The 17090-nt window shown below is 43.1% G+C and overlaps 1 protein-coding gene across 1 annotated transcript in view; it reads left to right on the top strand.

Annotated features, from left to right (window-relative positions):
- Positions 1-15134: 15134 nt before the first annotated feature.
- LOC144123941 (uncharacterized) overlaps positions 15135-17090 on the top strand; it is a 93175-nt gene continuing 91219 nt past the window's right edge. The window contains exon 1 of the mRNA XM_077656652.1: positions 15135-15326. Coding sequence (XP_077512778.1) covers positions 15135-15326 — 192 coding nt within the window. The remainder of the gene's footprint in view (positions 15327-17090) is intronic.

Consider the following 17090-nt stretch of genomic DNA (forward strand, 5'->3'; position numbering starts at 1 on the left):
GATCCAGCATAGGTGACTGAGGAAAAAAAAATTTTTTCAGCTCATAGTTCCAGCAGAAGTGACGCTATGAGTTTAAGAGTTTTTGAAATATCACTTAACCGTTTACTCGCTACTACATGCTCTCCAAGTTTTCCTGTCTTTGTCAACATTTGCAAGTTTTTTAACCATTGTGTTGACGTGTATATTATCTACTTCGGCAATAAAATTGCACTAGCCATGAAAACCTCTGGCTGAGAAACGCTGCCATCAATATCAACAGGAAATTTTTGGCGTTCCACATGATCAAGGAGGCGCAGTTTACCTTCTTGTTGGAGATGATTTTTGCCCCCTTGTAAGACTTCATTGCTCAACACGGTAAATAAATGTATTAAATTGCAGGCAACGCAAAATAATTTCATGAGCATACTGAGGAAAGTGCGCTAAGTTTTCTTCCTGCAGTAGTGACACAGTTTTTTTGCATGCACTTCACTGCTGCTGACCGATGGCCGCGGAAAGATGCCTTCTTTATCAGATGAGAAAAAAGATGTTCGAATCCTCTGCGAGAAACAAGAACTCCAGAGAGTTTCTCAACGCTGATAAAGTATGGAAGCTATTTGCCGTTCTCAACGCTGATAAAGTATGGAAGCTATTTGCCGAAGTTTGTAGCGCGAGATTTATTTCTCAGAGATTGATATTAAGCCAGAAGTAAGAAAGTTCTATTTCTGTATAATGAAACTGATGTCAACACCGGCAGTTTCTTTCTGCCGAGCACGCTGAGGCGTGGCGACACTAAAAACGCATTGCTTACGTCTTCAATGGTTCTTGCATTGTATGGACCAGTAAAGATGAGGCAGGAAACTTCAACGGTACAAATTGTTTGTAGTTCCACAGCTTCCATTCAGAAACCGCGTGAAATGAACAACGTTGACTTAGTTTCTGCCAGACATAGGTTTTATTTCAATAGTAGCTTACAGTGACCTCTCACGCTAACACCACGCAATAATCGTTCCCTGGCAGTACATCACTATGGGGCTGAAACTGCAAGGATAACGGAGCAAAGGCTTCAGACCACGCACATACATAACCCAGAAGCCCGACACCTATCTTCATCCTCCAAAACCATTCACCCACAAGTAGCTCACGCAGCAGCATAGCGAGGGATTGACGGCAAAATTTAACCAAAAACACCATTATAACGCAATTAAGCAAACCCAAAAGGCATGCGCTCCCGCTAACGCAGTTTCCCCGAGTCGGTGCCTATCATAGTCTGCCAATTTTTTTTTTTTACCGGTCGGAAATTTCCGGTGAACAGTTTTCTCCCGACAGTTTTCCCCCGATCATAGGAACTTTTCAGTTATGAGATGTGGCTACCCTTGACTGATTATAAGACGCCAATTTGTATAAAGAGGATTTTGAGCTTGACAACCTTCTGGCTTTCAACCTTTGACAACTAGAATAGACATAATCCAGAAACCGCAGGAAATATGAGGCCGATCATTACGGTCAATGTGTCCGAAGACTTCTGAACTTTTCATTTAGAATATTAGCTTGCAGAAAAAGACAGAAGAATCGAGCAGGACAAATCATCATCGGCTCTAACAAAGCGGCTTCGTTTTCGCACGCCTGAGAACACACGGTCACTGCATCTTATCCTTGCTCTCGTCTTCAGTTCGTGCTCCTCTCAAAGAAAGATGTTCCTCTCATTTAGTGCTGCAGGAAGCCGACTTATTCTCCATAAAAAGGAGTCGTCAAGGACAAGAAAAATTACAGACATCTCCGCATACTGCTCGTTGCCTACAAGTTATTTACTAAGCTTATCACTAATAGAATCAGGTAAACCATAAACTACAATTAACCAAAAGATCATGGAGGTTTTCCTAAATGATACGCGGCACTAGACCACAATCAATTAGGTGACAAAGAAATTCGCAAATATAACGAATCCTTATATATAGCCTTCGTTGATCATAAGAAGGCATTTTTTTCAGTGCAAGCCTCAGCAGTCATGCAGGCACTACGGAGCCAGGTTGTAGATAAGTATTGTTTCAAAATATTGGAAGATATCTCTAATGAGTGCACTAATAGCATTGTCCTTCTCATAGTCATCAATAGAATTCCAATAAGGGAGGGTGCCAGGCAGAGAGACACGATCCTACCTATGCGATTAACCGCGTGTTTAGAACAGATATTCAGAGGCCTGAATTTGGAACAGTCGGGGATAATACTTAATAGAGAATACCTTTGTAATTTTTGATTCGCTGATAACGCTGCCTAGCTAAGTCACTCAGGAGATGAACTACAAACCATGATCAATGATTAGACAGGCAGGACAGAACAGATGGTCTAACACTTAATAGGCAGAAAATTAAAGTAGTGTTACAATTTTTAGCGAGGTACTCGAAGTGGTAACGAAATACGGCTACTTAGGGCAGGTAGTGACTGCCAATTGAGATCACGAGAGTGAAATAACTGGAATAAAAATGCGGTACAGCTCATTTGGCAGGTTCTCTCAGGTCATGATTGGCAGGTTATCAAATCCCTTAGGAGAAAAGTGTACAATCACTCATTTTACCGGCATTCACCTGTGGGGCAGAAACAAAGAGCCTAACTTAAAGCATTCAGCTCAAGTTAACTACGTAGTGAGCCATAGAAAGAAATATTATATGTCGAACTTTAATATACAGGAACATGGCAGTGTAGATGAGCGAAAAAACGCGATTTTATGACACCCCAGTTGGAATCAAGAGTAAGAAAAGGTCTTGGGCAGGGCATGTAATGCGGAGGCAACATAAATGATGGTCCGTAAGGTTAACAGAGTGGATTCCAAGAGGATGCAAGCGTAGCAGGGGTGGCAGAAGGTTAGGTGGGCGGATGAGATTAGGAAGTTAGCGGGCATAGGGAGGGCGCAGGTGGCGCAGGATAAGGCAAATTGGAGATATGCAGGAGAAGCCTTTGCCCTGCAGTTGGCGTAGTCAGTCTAATGGTGAAGATGATGATCAAGCGACTTTTCCTACAAGGTGGTTCTAAGCGGAGTGTTAAGCTGCGTCCCAAAGGTGCACAAAAATGTTCGATGGCATCTTAAAGGTGTCATTGTGTCCAGAAGGCTTTTTTTCAGAGCAGTTAGAACATACACGTCACTGTGAGAACATCCTCGAAGAAACAGCACCTCTAGGGTTTAACTAGACGCAAAACGCCTTGAAAGTAAATTTAGGCAGTCGCAATTTTCAGCTGCATTTTATATCCAGTAAAACTAGGCGAATAGCTTCAAAGTGACTCCATTTAATGTTTAAGTTCCGGATTCTTTTTTTATGTCCGAATAGCAGCGTGCTTAATGGTGCATGCTGATTTCTAAAATATTGGAAGAGACCAAAGCTTCAGTATTAATATTGAAGCTTTGGTTTGTGAGGTAAACTCTGCAGGCATTTTCCGGAGTCCCTCTGACCGCGATATACAGGACACCAATGCACTGAGCAACGTTTTTAGTAACACATTTTTTTTTACAGGAAGTTACATGAGAAGAGATCGAGCGCGAAGCGATTGGCACTCTAACATCTTTATCTAAGGCATTAATTTATTTCTTTCGATCTAAGAAGATTAAAGAACCCCAAGTTTATGCGATGCCCTCCACTACGGCGTCCCTTAGAGCCGGTGTCGCTTTAGGACATTAAACCCCAAAAACCATTATTCCGAGCAGCTTCACCTAGATGGCCTTCAATCCTACTGCAGCAGAAAGAATTTTTAATTCTGCGAAAATTCCACTGCCCATGTAGCAACAATCAAACAAAATTTTGTGTCTTTTCACGATATATTCTAGTTCCTTCTTACCCTAGTATTTAAAGCACCGAACAAAATGTGTTCTTTGTGAGGAAAACAAATTAAACGGGCTTCAAGAATGTTTTATACAAATTCACTGCAGGTTGCACGAGCCAGCCAGCTCTTGAAAAAGTCATCAAAAGCTCTGGGTATTATGGTAGGGTAGGAAAAACGTCAAAAATGCCAAAGATGGGCTTCCTTTTCTTTTAAGCAAATATTAAGAAACGACTAGTGCAGCGTCATTTGATGCCATCCGGGCATCAAGAGCAGTGAATATAGAAAGGCGCACGGAATTGCAATGTATAAAAATTTATGTTACTGAAATTGTATAAGTTATGCATTTTGAACTAACCACGCGCAAAACTGTGACGCCCTTTCAAAATTACGACATTGGTCAGACTTGCAATAAACGCACAGGAAGTTGACACCGTCGGGCCCAACAGAATTTTCTGAGCTTCTTCGCAGGACAAAATCTATGGTCAGACTTGCAAAGAATGCACAGGAATTTGACCCCATTGGAGCGAACAGAATTTTGGGAGCTTGATCGCATGACAAAATATGCATCTAGAAACAAGAAGGCTGTGCAATGTGTGATGACCAGCGACAAACATGGTACTCTAGTGCAGCGCTTGGCGCGTAATAAAACTTAGCGAACCTTGTGGTTTCCTGGCTTCTTGGCTGCTTTTCTGGTTTCTTTGCTGTTGTGGTACGACGCATCAGCGTTTAGTAATGGGATGAATAATCTATTATCTATTACAAGCTGCTGCGGTGGCTCAATGGTTATGGCGCTCGCCTGCTGACCCGAAAGACGTGGGTTCGATCCCGACGCGGCAGTCGCATTTCAATTCAGGCGAATTACTAGAGGCCCGTGTACTGTGCGGTGTCAGTGCAAGTGAAAGAACCGCAGGTGGTGGAAATTATCCGGAGTCCTCCGCTACGGCACCCCTCATAGCCTGAGTCATCTTGATACGTTAAACCCCATAAAACCAAACCTAATAATATGTTACCGCCTTCCTTCGTTTTTCCCTTCATGAATTTAAAAGCACTTGTTATCATATGCACTCTGCGCACTCTGCCCGCAGTCATGTTTGCGACAAAAGTGTGGCATTGAAAAAAGTGGCGCGGGTTTCAGCAGCTAGAAACTGCCTAAACATGTAGCATGGCAGCGCTAATGCGTTGTCCGTTTCAGTCTATGAATGTGATACTCATATTTACCTTTATATTCATATTAACTCAGTGCCGATAACTGCTATCTCTACAGATAGTATACTGCTAGAAAACTACTTGTCAAAATTTTCCGGCGAGAACCTGACTGGGGATGATCGCTACATAGTTTGTTCTAGACGATGCTGGGACGAAGAGACAAACCGCCGAATGCCACATATCGCTTTCACTAAATGTAAGACACACTCACGTGGTCAAATCGGCAATTAAATTATCTCTTTTTTGGCTCTCCAGAAAACGTACACAGCAGTGTATGTAATCATGTCAAAAAGAAGATAAAACTTTGATTTAACAGTTTCTTCTTATTCCATGAAGACTTATCTGCGCGTTCTTCCTAAAGTCCTGAGTGCCGGTTTCAAATACATCACGACGGAGATAGTGAACTTTATGTTTTGCCAAGAACTTTGTTCCTGGGCGAATCATTTAATCGGTTTAAAATTTGAGCTCCACGTCGTGCTGAATTGCATGAAGTTCGATTTCGCCAAACTATGCAGTAAATTATTTGACGACAATTCGACGCTGTTGAGGATGTTGAAATGCCTAGTGTTAAACCGCAGACCTTCTGAGCGGCAATCCTCACATTTCCTGGAAGCCGATTAACAATGATCGAAGAGCCAGAAATGTACTACGTGTTTTTAAATATGAAACTGAGAGAGAATGGACGTCAAGAGGGAAGTGCTTAACGAGAGCGCATGTAGAGTACATGTTCAGCTTTTTTTTGAAGCAGTAAGATTTGTTCCCTTGGTTATATTTCGTTTCCATGCCTTATAGTCTGCAAATGTTTATTCTCAAATTGCTTCATTGTTTGTCTGCTAATTTTCTCTACAATTTTGCTGCAAAATTTATTTTTGTTATGAACGAGCACCTTGGTTCTGAGAGTGCACTTCAGTATTTGCGCGTGATCGTGAGCTGTTTTTTGTTCGGTATTTTCAGTCGATAAATAGGTAGAACAATACGCTTCTTGTAACAGACATGTATTTGCTGCAGCACTGTGTTCTCCATTTTGATTAGCAGAGATGAATAGGCCAGTGCATATGGACAATCAATTGGCTATTTTAAGGCAAATACTTCCTGCTGTTGATATCCTTCGGTTTGCTATCTAATGGGAGATGTTTCAACGTTGCGAGTAAAGTGATTGCACGTTATCTGGCGTAGGAGACGCCTACTGGGTGTTTCCACGCGGAAAATCGCACATCTGCTATTCACAAACCTTTCCTTGCAGATGAATGGGTCTGACCGTCTATGAGTAGTATATAAATTAACAGTCACTTCTTTTTCAACAGGTTGAATAGTCGCTCTTTTTTTTCATGAAATAGTGACGGAATATTATTAATTTCACTTCCTCCTCAAAACGTCGGCAGATCGCTTTTGCGTTTTTTTGAAAAACTTCCCTTTCTTTCCTCCCTTTCGTTTGAAGTTGCTTCTTGTTCTTTCCAGCAGCCAAGTATTTTTCTAGAAAATCAAATTGCTCTTCAGCTCAAGTTCAGTTCACACGGCGCATCTAGAGAAGATATGGCGTTTTGTATCACAACTTTTGACCAGGCGCTGCCGTTTTCTCCACAATATGCAATACTTCTTTTCTGTTTGGGTTTTCGCACAGCACTTTTATTTCCACTATTCTTGATTTTGCGCAAAAATTAATCATTCTCGGTTGTCTACCGTCCGGCAAGTGCAAAAGCCAAGGCATATGCATGATAACAACCAAACTTTACAACCTAATATCAGTTCTCTTCTACAGAAAAATAGTCATTATGCAGCCATGATTTATTTCTCTTTATTTTTATTCTTTCTTTACTTCACCATAAATTACTTTCGAATCATAAGGACAAAAACTTTGTGACAAGCTGCCAATATCTACTTCTAAATGTGCGCGCCAGTTACGGCGAACATTTATTTTCTTTGCCGCTGATTAAAGTAGCAGATCCTTCTTTATTGCTAACGAAATAATCGGCGTTCTTGGTTTAATTCAATACAGTCTTAAAAGATTTGTTGTTGTTGTTAAAAGAAAGAGGTTTCTCAACCTTCCTATTTGCATTACTTATTTCATTTCTCACAGCTTGTCCTCGGGGCGAGGAAAATTGACATAAGCTTTTCATTTTGAAGCAACTGTGAAGAAAGGTAAAGTTCTTTAATGTAATTATTGACGCAAATGGCCCATTCATCCGATGAGTAGCAAAATGTTTCTTTTAAAGTTTTTCCATCGCTCGTATCTAGTAACTAACACTGCTATAGAAAACCAATGGGGAACGTTTTTGATGGCAAAAAAGACATATATTACAAATGTAATGATATTTAAATGCAATTATAATAAGAAATCTTACCAAATTTAAGGGAAGGCGATGATTATGATCATTGTGCTCATCAAAGAGCGGCCAGTAATAAATTAAGAACACCCATAGTCTATTTGGGACTCTGGTGCAGCTAACGCAATACCTAAGCAAAAAATCTACCGGCGCATACGAGCGGCTGCGTAGATCGGGAAGCCCAGTTAAAGGAACACTGAACGTTGCCGACTATATATATATATATATATATATATATATATATATATATATATATATATATATATATATATATATATATATATATATATATATATATATATATATATATATATATACAGAGCCACTGCAATGTGGAGTCAATTTCATGCACGTTAGCAAAACATTGTAGTAGATAAGCTTGTTAGCATGAAATCCATTTGCAACAAAGGCCGATGACTGCCATAAAAAAGGAACAGCTAAAACCAAAATTTTGGTGTTCCCTTCGTTACAGCAAGGTTCAACTGAATATTTGTAAACATCAGCAATTATTCGCCAATTAAAAGGCTCTGATTTCCACCTTCAAGAGTGCACACTGCCGCTCTTGAAGGCCTTCGAAATCACCACTCTGTTCCGTGCTACTTCACTGTCTCAATACATTATACATGACCCGCATGTCGCATTCAGTGCCCATCGGTTGCCAGACGGCCATGCTGTGCTGAACCACTGCCAGACTGCCTCTAGCTTACCGTTGCCTCTGTTTGCTCACACAGAGTTGATTCGCGTCCATCCGCAGCTTCACTATGGTTTTGTGCATTATCCTCAGTGGCTCCAATCATAGCGACAGGTACAGGCACAAGAACAAGCAGACTAACATGAACTTAGCGCAAGAACTCCAAGATCCCAGAGCACAAACAGATGCAGGTTGTGGCTGGCTCGGACTAAGCAAGACAATTTGGACCCCAAGAGCCTCAATTTACAAGAGTACAGAGTGCACTTTGTGACAGATAAGAGGTTTGGGTCGTGAACTTAATGTCTGCAAAGCTATGGTGAGCAAGGACTACACCCTAAAGAAGTGAATGTTTTTGTTTCGAGTCAGGCCATCTGACTTGTTTGACAACCCAAACACAGACTGGGCCCTGCGTCACTGCATATACCTTGGCTACAGCACTAGGCAAAGTGGTTCAGATCACCACGGCCACAGCCAGAAACAACGGCAGAAAGGACAGCGTGCTGAGGCCGAGCTTTAGGTATCGTAGACTCGTTGCAGACAGGTTCCTCGACCAGCAGCTCGTGAAATATTTTTGTACCTCCAATGATTTGAGGTTTGCATTCTTTCTAATGTCACAAAGCTGGAAGAGTAAACTAGATAGTTCACGATCCCTGTGGGTCACTTCAGACCACATCAACATCTATCATTGCATCGTAACCCGGCCACACTGTGTATGCATCCATATTGTCGCACATTTCCACCTTTTTTGTGCAGCGCACATGCACCGATCCAGCAAGTTCAAAGTAATAACCTGCATTGAATAGCCGATTCCCCTGTGGAGTCAGCATCATGCCTGAAAGGATAAGGAAATAATCCAAAGCATCTAAGGAGCAGTCAGGCCACGCAAGGCGGACGGTCTGGGATCGAGTGGTTTGGCGGCACGGCCGCCAGCGCTTGATAGGAGCAGAAGTCACGTCACGAGCAAGCCATGTATTGACTCAATTGCTGCTGCAGCTAACTGTGCAGCAACTAGTGTTTATCTCTTTAGTCGTAGACAATTGGTTTGAAAGTCATTGAAATGCCCATGTGATAGAGATATCTTTTCAATCGCGAGCGATAAACTTGGACAAGGACAAAGCACAGTCAGTCCTAAATGTTTTCAAACCTGTAGAGTCCAGTGACCTGGAAACTGGATATCACCATAAAACAAGGCATTGCAGTGTTTGAGATCACATGCGAATTTGAACTGGCAATCGCTTTTGATGCAGATGAAGCAACGACATCAGCTCACAAATGCATGTGTGCATCATTCATTAGCCTCCCAGTTTTGAAAAGATTAGTCACTTGACAGGCTAGCAAAAGGCGCCCGTGTGCTGTGAAGTGTTGGCGCACGTTAAAGACGGTTAAAAAATCCGGGGCCCTCCAATACAGCGCCCGTCACAGCCCATGCGTCGCTTCGGATTGCTAGACACCACAATTCACAATTGCACACATAGCGTTATCCCGGCAATAAAACCACTTACGGCATATTGTGACGACCGCGACTGGGCAGCGGAAGCACTCGCACCCTGGGGCGGATGGGTCCGCCTCTTCTCGAGCAAGGCGGATTACCTCCGCGGCTCGCTTCTTCGGCCAGTGGCAATGCTGCCAGTCATAAGACAGCCACCCGACAGGGATGACAGCCAAGCTGTCGTCCTCCATCGGGAACTTAACTACCGCAAACGGTTTTGGTGGCATGCTGCAAGGAGTAAAGCGATGCAAACAAAGATTAGTGCGTAAATAATGATTTTTCAAAAGATCGCTCGCCCTATTCTCATGTTCCTCTCGCACGAAGGTCTCGCGACACATCTCAGAAGCAATACAACGCAGCGTTAAGAAAATAAGTGCATGAAAAAGGCATACAATTGAAGGTGCACATGTCGTCGGTCGAACCCATGGGGCAAGCTAGCCTCCCACATGACTATAAAATAGTACAATTACAGAACAGGGCAACAAATGACGCCTGTCCCCTTATTGCTACTCATGACAGTAGGCTCATGAGGAAACAAAAAAAGCTACTAACAAAAAAGCATAAATACTTACGCAAGTGGCGGGCTTGAAGATCGCGGTGAAAATGCAGCGCTGACCGAACAAAGAAAGAGATGGCATCCGTCGGAGCGGTCGGACGGGTAGCAATGGTTGCCAGATAGCTCCAAGCACAGGTAGCCATGCTGGCCTCCGTAGTAGCCTAAATGAAGCCAAAATACTTTGTTTTTGCGTGGAAAACTCCTTAGCCATATTAAACTATTTTTCGCAAGTATATCTACATAATACTATTAGAAGTAGCGCAAGGCTTGCCTGCAAGCGAATTCATGATTAAGCAAATGTGGTGTTTATCATAAACGTCGTGTTTTATTTTTTCTCAAAGCATAGCAGTATCAGGAAAATAATAACACGCAAAAAACATCGCACAATAAACTCACTGAGTAATGATATGCATTCAGCAATGCAGTATAGGTACAGCTCACGACAATTTCACTAAACACAATAAAATAAATACACTACAATAAATTCCAAGACAAACTCTAGTACAAGTTGCGGCTAGACAAGATATAGCACAATCGACGGAAGTAGTCTAGAGAGGGATCTCAGGCATCGTGAGCTGATTCGAAGGGGAACTGTTTGGCCCATACATGGTCAGTGACCTTCAAATTCATCAGTATCATGCCTGACCATGGAGACGAACTTTCGTCGAGCCCTAGCATATATGTGTTCCCATTGATGTCTGAGCTGGCATTCTATTTGTTGTCCCTACCGTCATCAAACGCAGCCGCCGAACAAATGTTCAGCCAGGTCTTGTTCACTATAAAACCTACCTTCGAAATAGAATGTAGATCTATAACTAGACTTTGCAAGCGCTCTTCCATGTACGTGAAGTTTGGTATGGCCGGGAATGGAGGCTGCTAGAAGGATTTTAAACCGGCCAAGAATTTTTGTCCCGTCTCAGCCCTAAGACTTAGCTGGACATTTGTTTGACGGCTGCGTTTGATGACGGCAGTGACAACAAAGAGAGTGCCAGCTCAGACATCAATGGGAACATATCCGTCTGGTCAGACATCAATGGGAAAGTCCGTCTGGAGGCATGATATACTGATGAATTTGAAAGTCACTGACCATGTCCAGGTTACGATACGTACGGCTCATCATACGTACGACCCATACGTACGGCTCATCACCTCGACATGCGCGGTCATGTGACCTTCAACTTCGTCAGCGGGAACGTCTATCGGCTTTCCAACATTTTTTGCATTTATCACGCAGAACCGGATATTGTCTGACAGATCGTCGACTTTTGTTAGAGCACGCGATTGCCAGATTCGATTGCATAAATTTACTTTGTTGCTATGAAATCACCGAATGGACAATAGACAAAACCGATGGAGTTCGGGTCTGCGCCGATCACTCAGAAGCTTTTGGTTCGCAGTAATGCCTCTTCAGCTCAATATTAAAGCAGGAAAAAAAAAGAAACGCTGCGGCACCTATCCAGCAGGAACCGCTTGTCAGAGATGTTGATCAGGGGAAGATATTTCGGGGCTGTCGAGAAAAAACCTTACCGCATGCCCTTTAATGTAACATTTGTGCTGCTCCCATTCGGTGTTGTCGTTCAGCGTAGCTGCACGCAACTCAGCGTTTTCTCAAAAGAATTGGCGTAGTTACCGTATGGTAGAGCTAAAGCTAGCCGGACAGTGGCCGGGGTCTTCAACCGAAGCCCTTGTTCATTCGCTCAAATTAATTTCACCGATTACAAATCCAACAAAAAGCAAATTCTGATCATCGTCATAAAGTTGGTATTCTTTCATGCCAAACAAACCACTTTTACAACTCATTCATCCCCAGCACATCGGCACAATCAAATCACCTTCCCCGATCGGTCGTCGAAATAAGTGATCATTCTGTGTTTAAATCGGCTTTAACTAAGTTTATGGTAACATAGTGCATGTAATTCTTGCGCCCTGCCGTTTATTCTTTTCAGCTTATGTGGTAGTTAAAACAGACCTGGTCTGCGTGGTATGCTTGTTTGCGTGGTATGCTTACTTTTATTCTTTGCTCATAATTTCGTGTTAAATGACTGTTAATTTGATTGATTGTTTTTGCTGTAACCTACTGATTTGCGCGAGCCATATTCTTGTTCACATTTTTGTGTTACTTGTGACTGCTGTTCCTTTGTTATTTTGTCTATTGTACCCCACTCCCCCCTGTAATGCCCTCGGGCCCTGAGGGTACTGAAATAAATAAATAAATAAATAAATAAATAAATAAATAAATAAATAAATAAATAAATAAATAAATAAATAAATAAATAAATAAATAAATAAATAAATAAATAAAATATATTTCCATATGTATTCTTTCTGCGTAGCAGCTCTCTCTACTTTTCAATGCACCGATTAAAGCGGTCTTCCAGTATAGCCCACTTATACACAATTAATCGCAAGGCAGGTGCTATGCTGAGCCAACTTGATGCACATAAATAGGCCGTTAGGTGTATGCGGGAAGATAAGATGTCCAACACGGCCGCCATCACTTCGGACTATATTACGAATAATCAGCGGCGTCACATGAGGCCGGCGTACGTTTCTCCGTACTCATGCTGCCGTTTTGGAGTACCTGTGCTTCATTTGAAAGCCTGACGTAAAGAATTCTAGTACATTATATGAAAAGCAGTCAATGCGGGGGTAGCCCACGCACTTTAGAACCACGCTAGAACCACGCATTTTGTGCCTTGATTTTTGTGTAAAGGCTGTTGGGCTGATGCCCCGTCTGTCCCGAGGCCCACACACTATTTCACGACAAGTTTTCTACCAGCTATCAGCGCTTAAATAGAGAAAATAGCCTCTCCGCATCGATCACTGGTACAAAGCCGAGAAAGGTTGTAAACAAATCACAAAAAAATATAAATTACAGACAGTGACTACATTTGCTCCGCAAACCCTACAGTAGAGTGTAGCTCTCACTGGAGTGGATGGATGAGCGAATCAAGGAGGCTATGACCTGAACAGTTATGAGCGAGTGGTGGTAAACATGGAGGTGCGGCACGCGTATTTTAGACGCATGCTACTAAGACGTGCCGCTGCGGCCACTTATTTTCTCCGTGAATTAAAAATAAAAACAACTCAACTCGTGATTATTTTTTTTATTTACTAAAGATAGTGACCTAATATAATACCAAATAATTCGCAACCGGAGGTCTTTTTTATGCACAGTGTTAACGCCTTTTTGTGATGTTTGTGCTTTTGTGCGCTGCGAGTATCTGCATTGTTAGGCCTCTTTTTGTTTTTAACTGTAGCACTGAGCGGTTAGGTTTGTTGATTGTTCGTAACTCTGATCTTTTGCGCTCCGTCATGAGCATAGAGACGGAGGTCATGAGCAAGTGGCGGAGGTACCGTATCATCGAAAGAGAGTACAGGGAACTTTTGGAAGAGCTCGACATCCGACGGCCACCGTCTACGCATCTGAAATGCTCCGGAAGCAAGAGAACGGGCGGCGAAGCAGCCTTGGACGTCGTCAGCGCCCCTCCCCTCCCGCTACCGTCCGGAGCAAGCAAACGGCCGAATAGCGAAGCCTGCGCCGGCGGCGCTTGCGCTAGTGGCAGCGGACGAGCTATTTCGTCGCTACCTGCAGACCCGCCGATACCATCTCTTCAGAGCGAGCTCAACGAGCAGGCTTATGTGTCCGAGAGTTGCTCTGAATGCCTTTCTAGTGAAGATACCGCTACCTCGTTCGACTCAAGCGATGAGACCTCGTCCGCGAACAGCCTTACTGCTGAGAACGTGGAAATGGGCCAGCCTCATGAGGAGTCTGCTGAGCTTTGTTATCGCCATCTCTCTATAGCGCCGGAGTTAGCTAGCATAGCTAGCAATCAGAATTTGACGCACGCCTGTATCAACGATTTCCTGGATTTCTGCCGTCGGCGTGGGATTGTAGAGCTCCCGAAAGATGCAAGGACCATCATGCAGACGGAGCGGAAAGCTAATTTAGAACACGGCGACTCGTTTGTGCATTTTGGCCTTGCTGAGGGAATTCAGCATGCTGTTGGCCAAGGACCAGTGCCTGAGAATGTCGAGCTGCACGCAAATATTGATGGGCTGCCTCTGCATAGGAGTAGCCAGACTGCACTCTGGCCAATTTTGTGCAGAGTAATTAACATCAAGATATCTGAACCATTTATGGTCAGTGCGTACTGCGGTGCAGGGAAACCTCCGTGCCTCCAGGAATTCCTCAGGCCTTTCATTGATGAAGTGCGCAACATTAGTTGCAACGGACTGATGGTGAAAGGGGTGCACGTCAATGTGTGCTTAAAAGCCGTGATCTCTGACGCCCCAGCAAGGAGTTTCGTGAAGGCAATCACTGGCCACACAGGCTATCATGCCTGTGAACGTTGCAGCCAAAAAGGGCACTATCTGGAAGCCAGGATGGCTTTCCTTGACCTGCATGCACCACAGCGAACAGACTCCTCTTTTCGTTCGCAAGAGGATCGGCGCCATCACACTGGTGTTTCACCATTTACATTTTTGAACATAGATATGGTGAAATGCTTTCCTACAGAGTATATGCATTTAGTCTGTTCGGGGGTTATGCGGCGGCTCCTTAGGAATTGGATATGCAAGGGGCACGCTGCCAGGCTGAGCCGGGCTGACAGGAGTGCACTCAACGACAAGCTGCGAGAAGCAGCAACTGCATTTCCAAAGTACTTTCAGAGGAAACTGAGGGGCACCGAAGAACTCGATAGATGGAAGGACACAGAGTTCAGGACTTTTTTACTACACCTGGGGCCAGTTCTCCTGAAATCCAACCTGTCTGATGAGCTTTATAAGCATTTTTTATATTTGCATGTATCTGTTAGGATACTTGCCTCTCCTCAGCATCACAGAGACCTCAACCAGTTTGCTCACGACCTGCTGCGGTACTTTGTGCAAGAATTTGGCAGGGTGTACGGACAAAAACAACTCGTGTACAATGTGCACACCCTTGCACACTTGGCATAGCAATGCCTGGAGCATGGCATTGTCGAAGAGTTCAGTGCATTTCCATTTGAAAGTTACCTAGGAAAGGTAAAGAAGAGACTTCGGACGACAAACAAGCCTCTGGCGCAACTCAGCCGACGAATGTCGGAGGTGAGGGCGTGCACACCGCTCTCTACAGGACAAGTGGGTGGTGACGTGAAAGTCGGTGACTGCTTTCTTGTGGATAACTGCGCTGTAGTCATTGTTGATCTCCTGGGGGACAATGGCAAAGCTGGCATCTTGCGAAATGGCAGAGAGTTTTTTAGAGTCCCAATTGACTCTTCAAGGATGGACGTGCGTCGCTATAGTGCTCTTGGTCAAGAAACCAAAATCTGGCCCGTTTCGTACATCAAGAATAATGTTCGATGTATAAAGCTTCAGTACAAGAGGGGGCATATCGTTTTCCCTTTGGCTTTACATTTCTGTGGTGCCTGAAGGATTATGTGCCTCTATTAAGATAGCTGCAGATTGCAGCATCTTGCTTGAAGTGTTGGTGCTGAAGACAGCAACTTCTACATCACCATCCTTTGCATGGTTTGGATTTGGTTGTACGGGGCTTAACATCCCAAAGCGACTCAGGCTATGACAGATGCCATAGTTGAGGGCAGCATAAAATTTCGACCGCCTGCAGTTCTTTAACATGCACTGACATCGCACAGTACAAAGGCCTCTATAGTATTCAATGCTCATCAAAATGTGACTGCTGCAGCCCGGATGGAATCTGCATCTTTCAAGTCGGCAGCCAAGCTCCATAACCACACCAGAAAGTAGATCTGTTTCTAGGAAGGAGCTCCCTTCAAACACTTGCTTCAATGCAGAGTCTTTGAATTACGTCACTTAGCACGAGACACATCATATTTTGAGCACTTTAACATGACTATATATTGCTTTAAAAAGAATAATCTAGCTGCGTAACCATATATATGTCTGCTCATGACATGAGGCTTGGGCTATTTATACTGAATAAAAGTACCATAGAGCATCAAGTTTGTAGCAAGAAATTTGAAGCTGCTGCTGCTTTAAGGGATGCCAAGGACAAATGTGATGGATTACTGCTGTCTGAAAACAAAAAAGCTACTTACACATCATAACGCTTTAAAAGGGAAGTTGCAAAAATTTAGATACATTTGCTGTCATCATTAGAGATTTTTGCAAGAAAAGTGTAGTTAAAAAAGACGGGTTCTTTCACTGGATCTGTGGTGATGCGCCATTCAATTACACATGGCAGATAGCAATTTTTTTGCTATTGTTATCAATTGAGAAATGAGAAAAATTTAAAATTCTGATTTTATCTGCAAGAACTAACAACACAGAAAGCATGAGCCATGGAATCGATTATAAGAAAGCAATAGGTTGAACTCATATCCTCCATGCCCCTTTAAAGCTCGTGCTTGTGCCGTACGTGTTGTTTTCATTTTGCCAAAAGGAGGCACACAGAGGTGCCATATTCTTCTTTGTCCTTTATGACTGAACTGGATCCACCGTTTGTGGGCATAAAACGGGCCAAGTGTGTATCCAGTCCAGCCCTTTACATGCATTTTATGCAGTGGTAAACTGGCTGCATGGCGGCTGGTCGACAATTAATGGTTTCTTAGTTGTCAAACTCCTGGCAATAGTCTTATAAGCCTGAGAATAATTTCCATTTACACTTATAGCTTGATTAGAGTTGCAGTCTAGGCAAGTTGGTAGACAATCACACTTCTTCGAATCATGAAAAAAAAACTTGCATATAAAGCCTACTCACAACTGGTTATTGCAACAAGTAACTTGGTGAAGAAGGAACCGAGTATTTGAAACACTTGGCTTTGCAGCCAAGCGTTACAAAAAAGATAAATACATAAGAATAGAAGTAAAGTTACTTTGATCTCACTCGCGTAATGCATGAGCAGTCAAGGAATTTCTGAATCTGAGAGTGCAGTGGGAATTAAGGGGCTTTTATGCTTGTGCTGCCTCCTTTCGAGAGATAAAATGCCTTAGTTGTTTCATGAACTTTGTTTGGGCTTCAAGATGAGTTATTGTTCCTGAGAGCACTCGCATAGCAACTTTTCATTTATCAAA

This window comes from Amblyomma americanum, chromosome 3, assembly GCF_052857255.1.
Source record: "Amblyomma americanum isolate KBUSLIRL-KWMA chromosome 3, ASM5285725v1, whole genome shotgun sequence".
NCBI classification, from domain to species: Eukaryota; Metazoa; Arthropoda; class Arachnida; order Ixodida; family Ixodidae; genus Amblyomma; species Amblyomma americanum.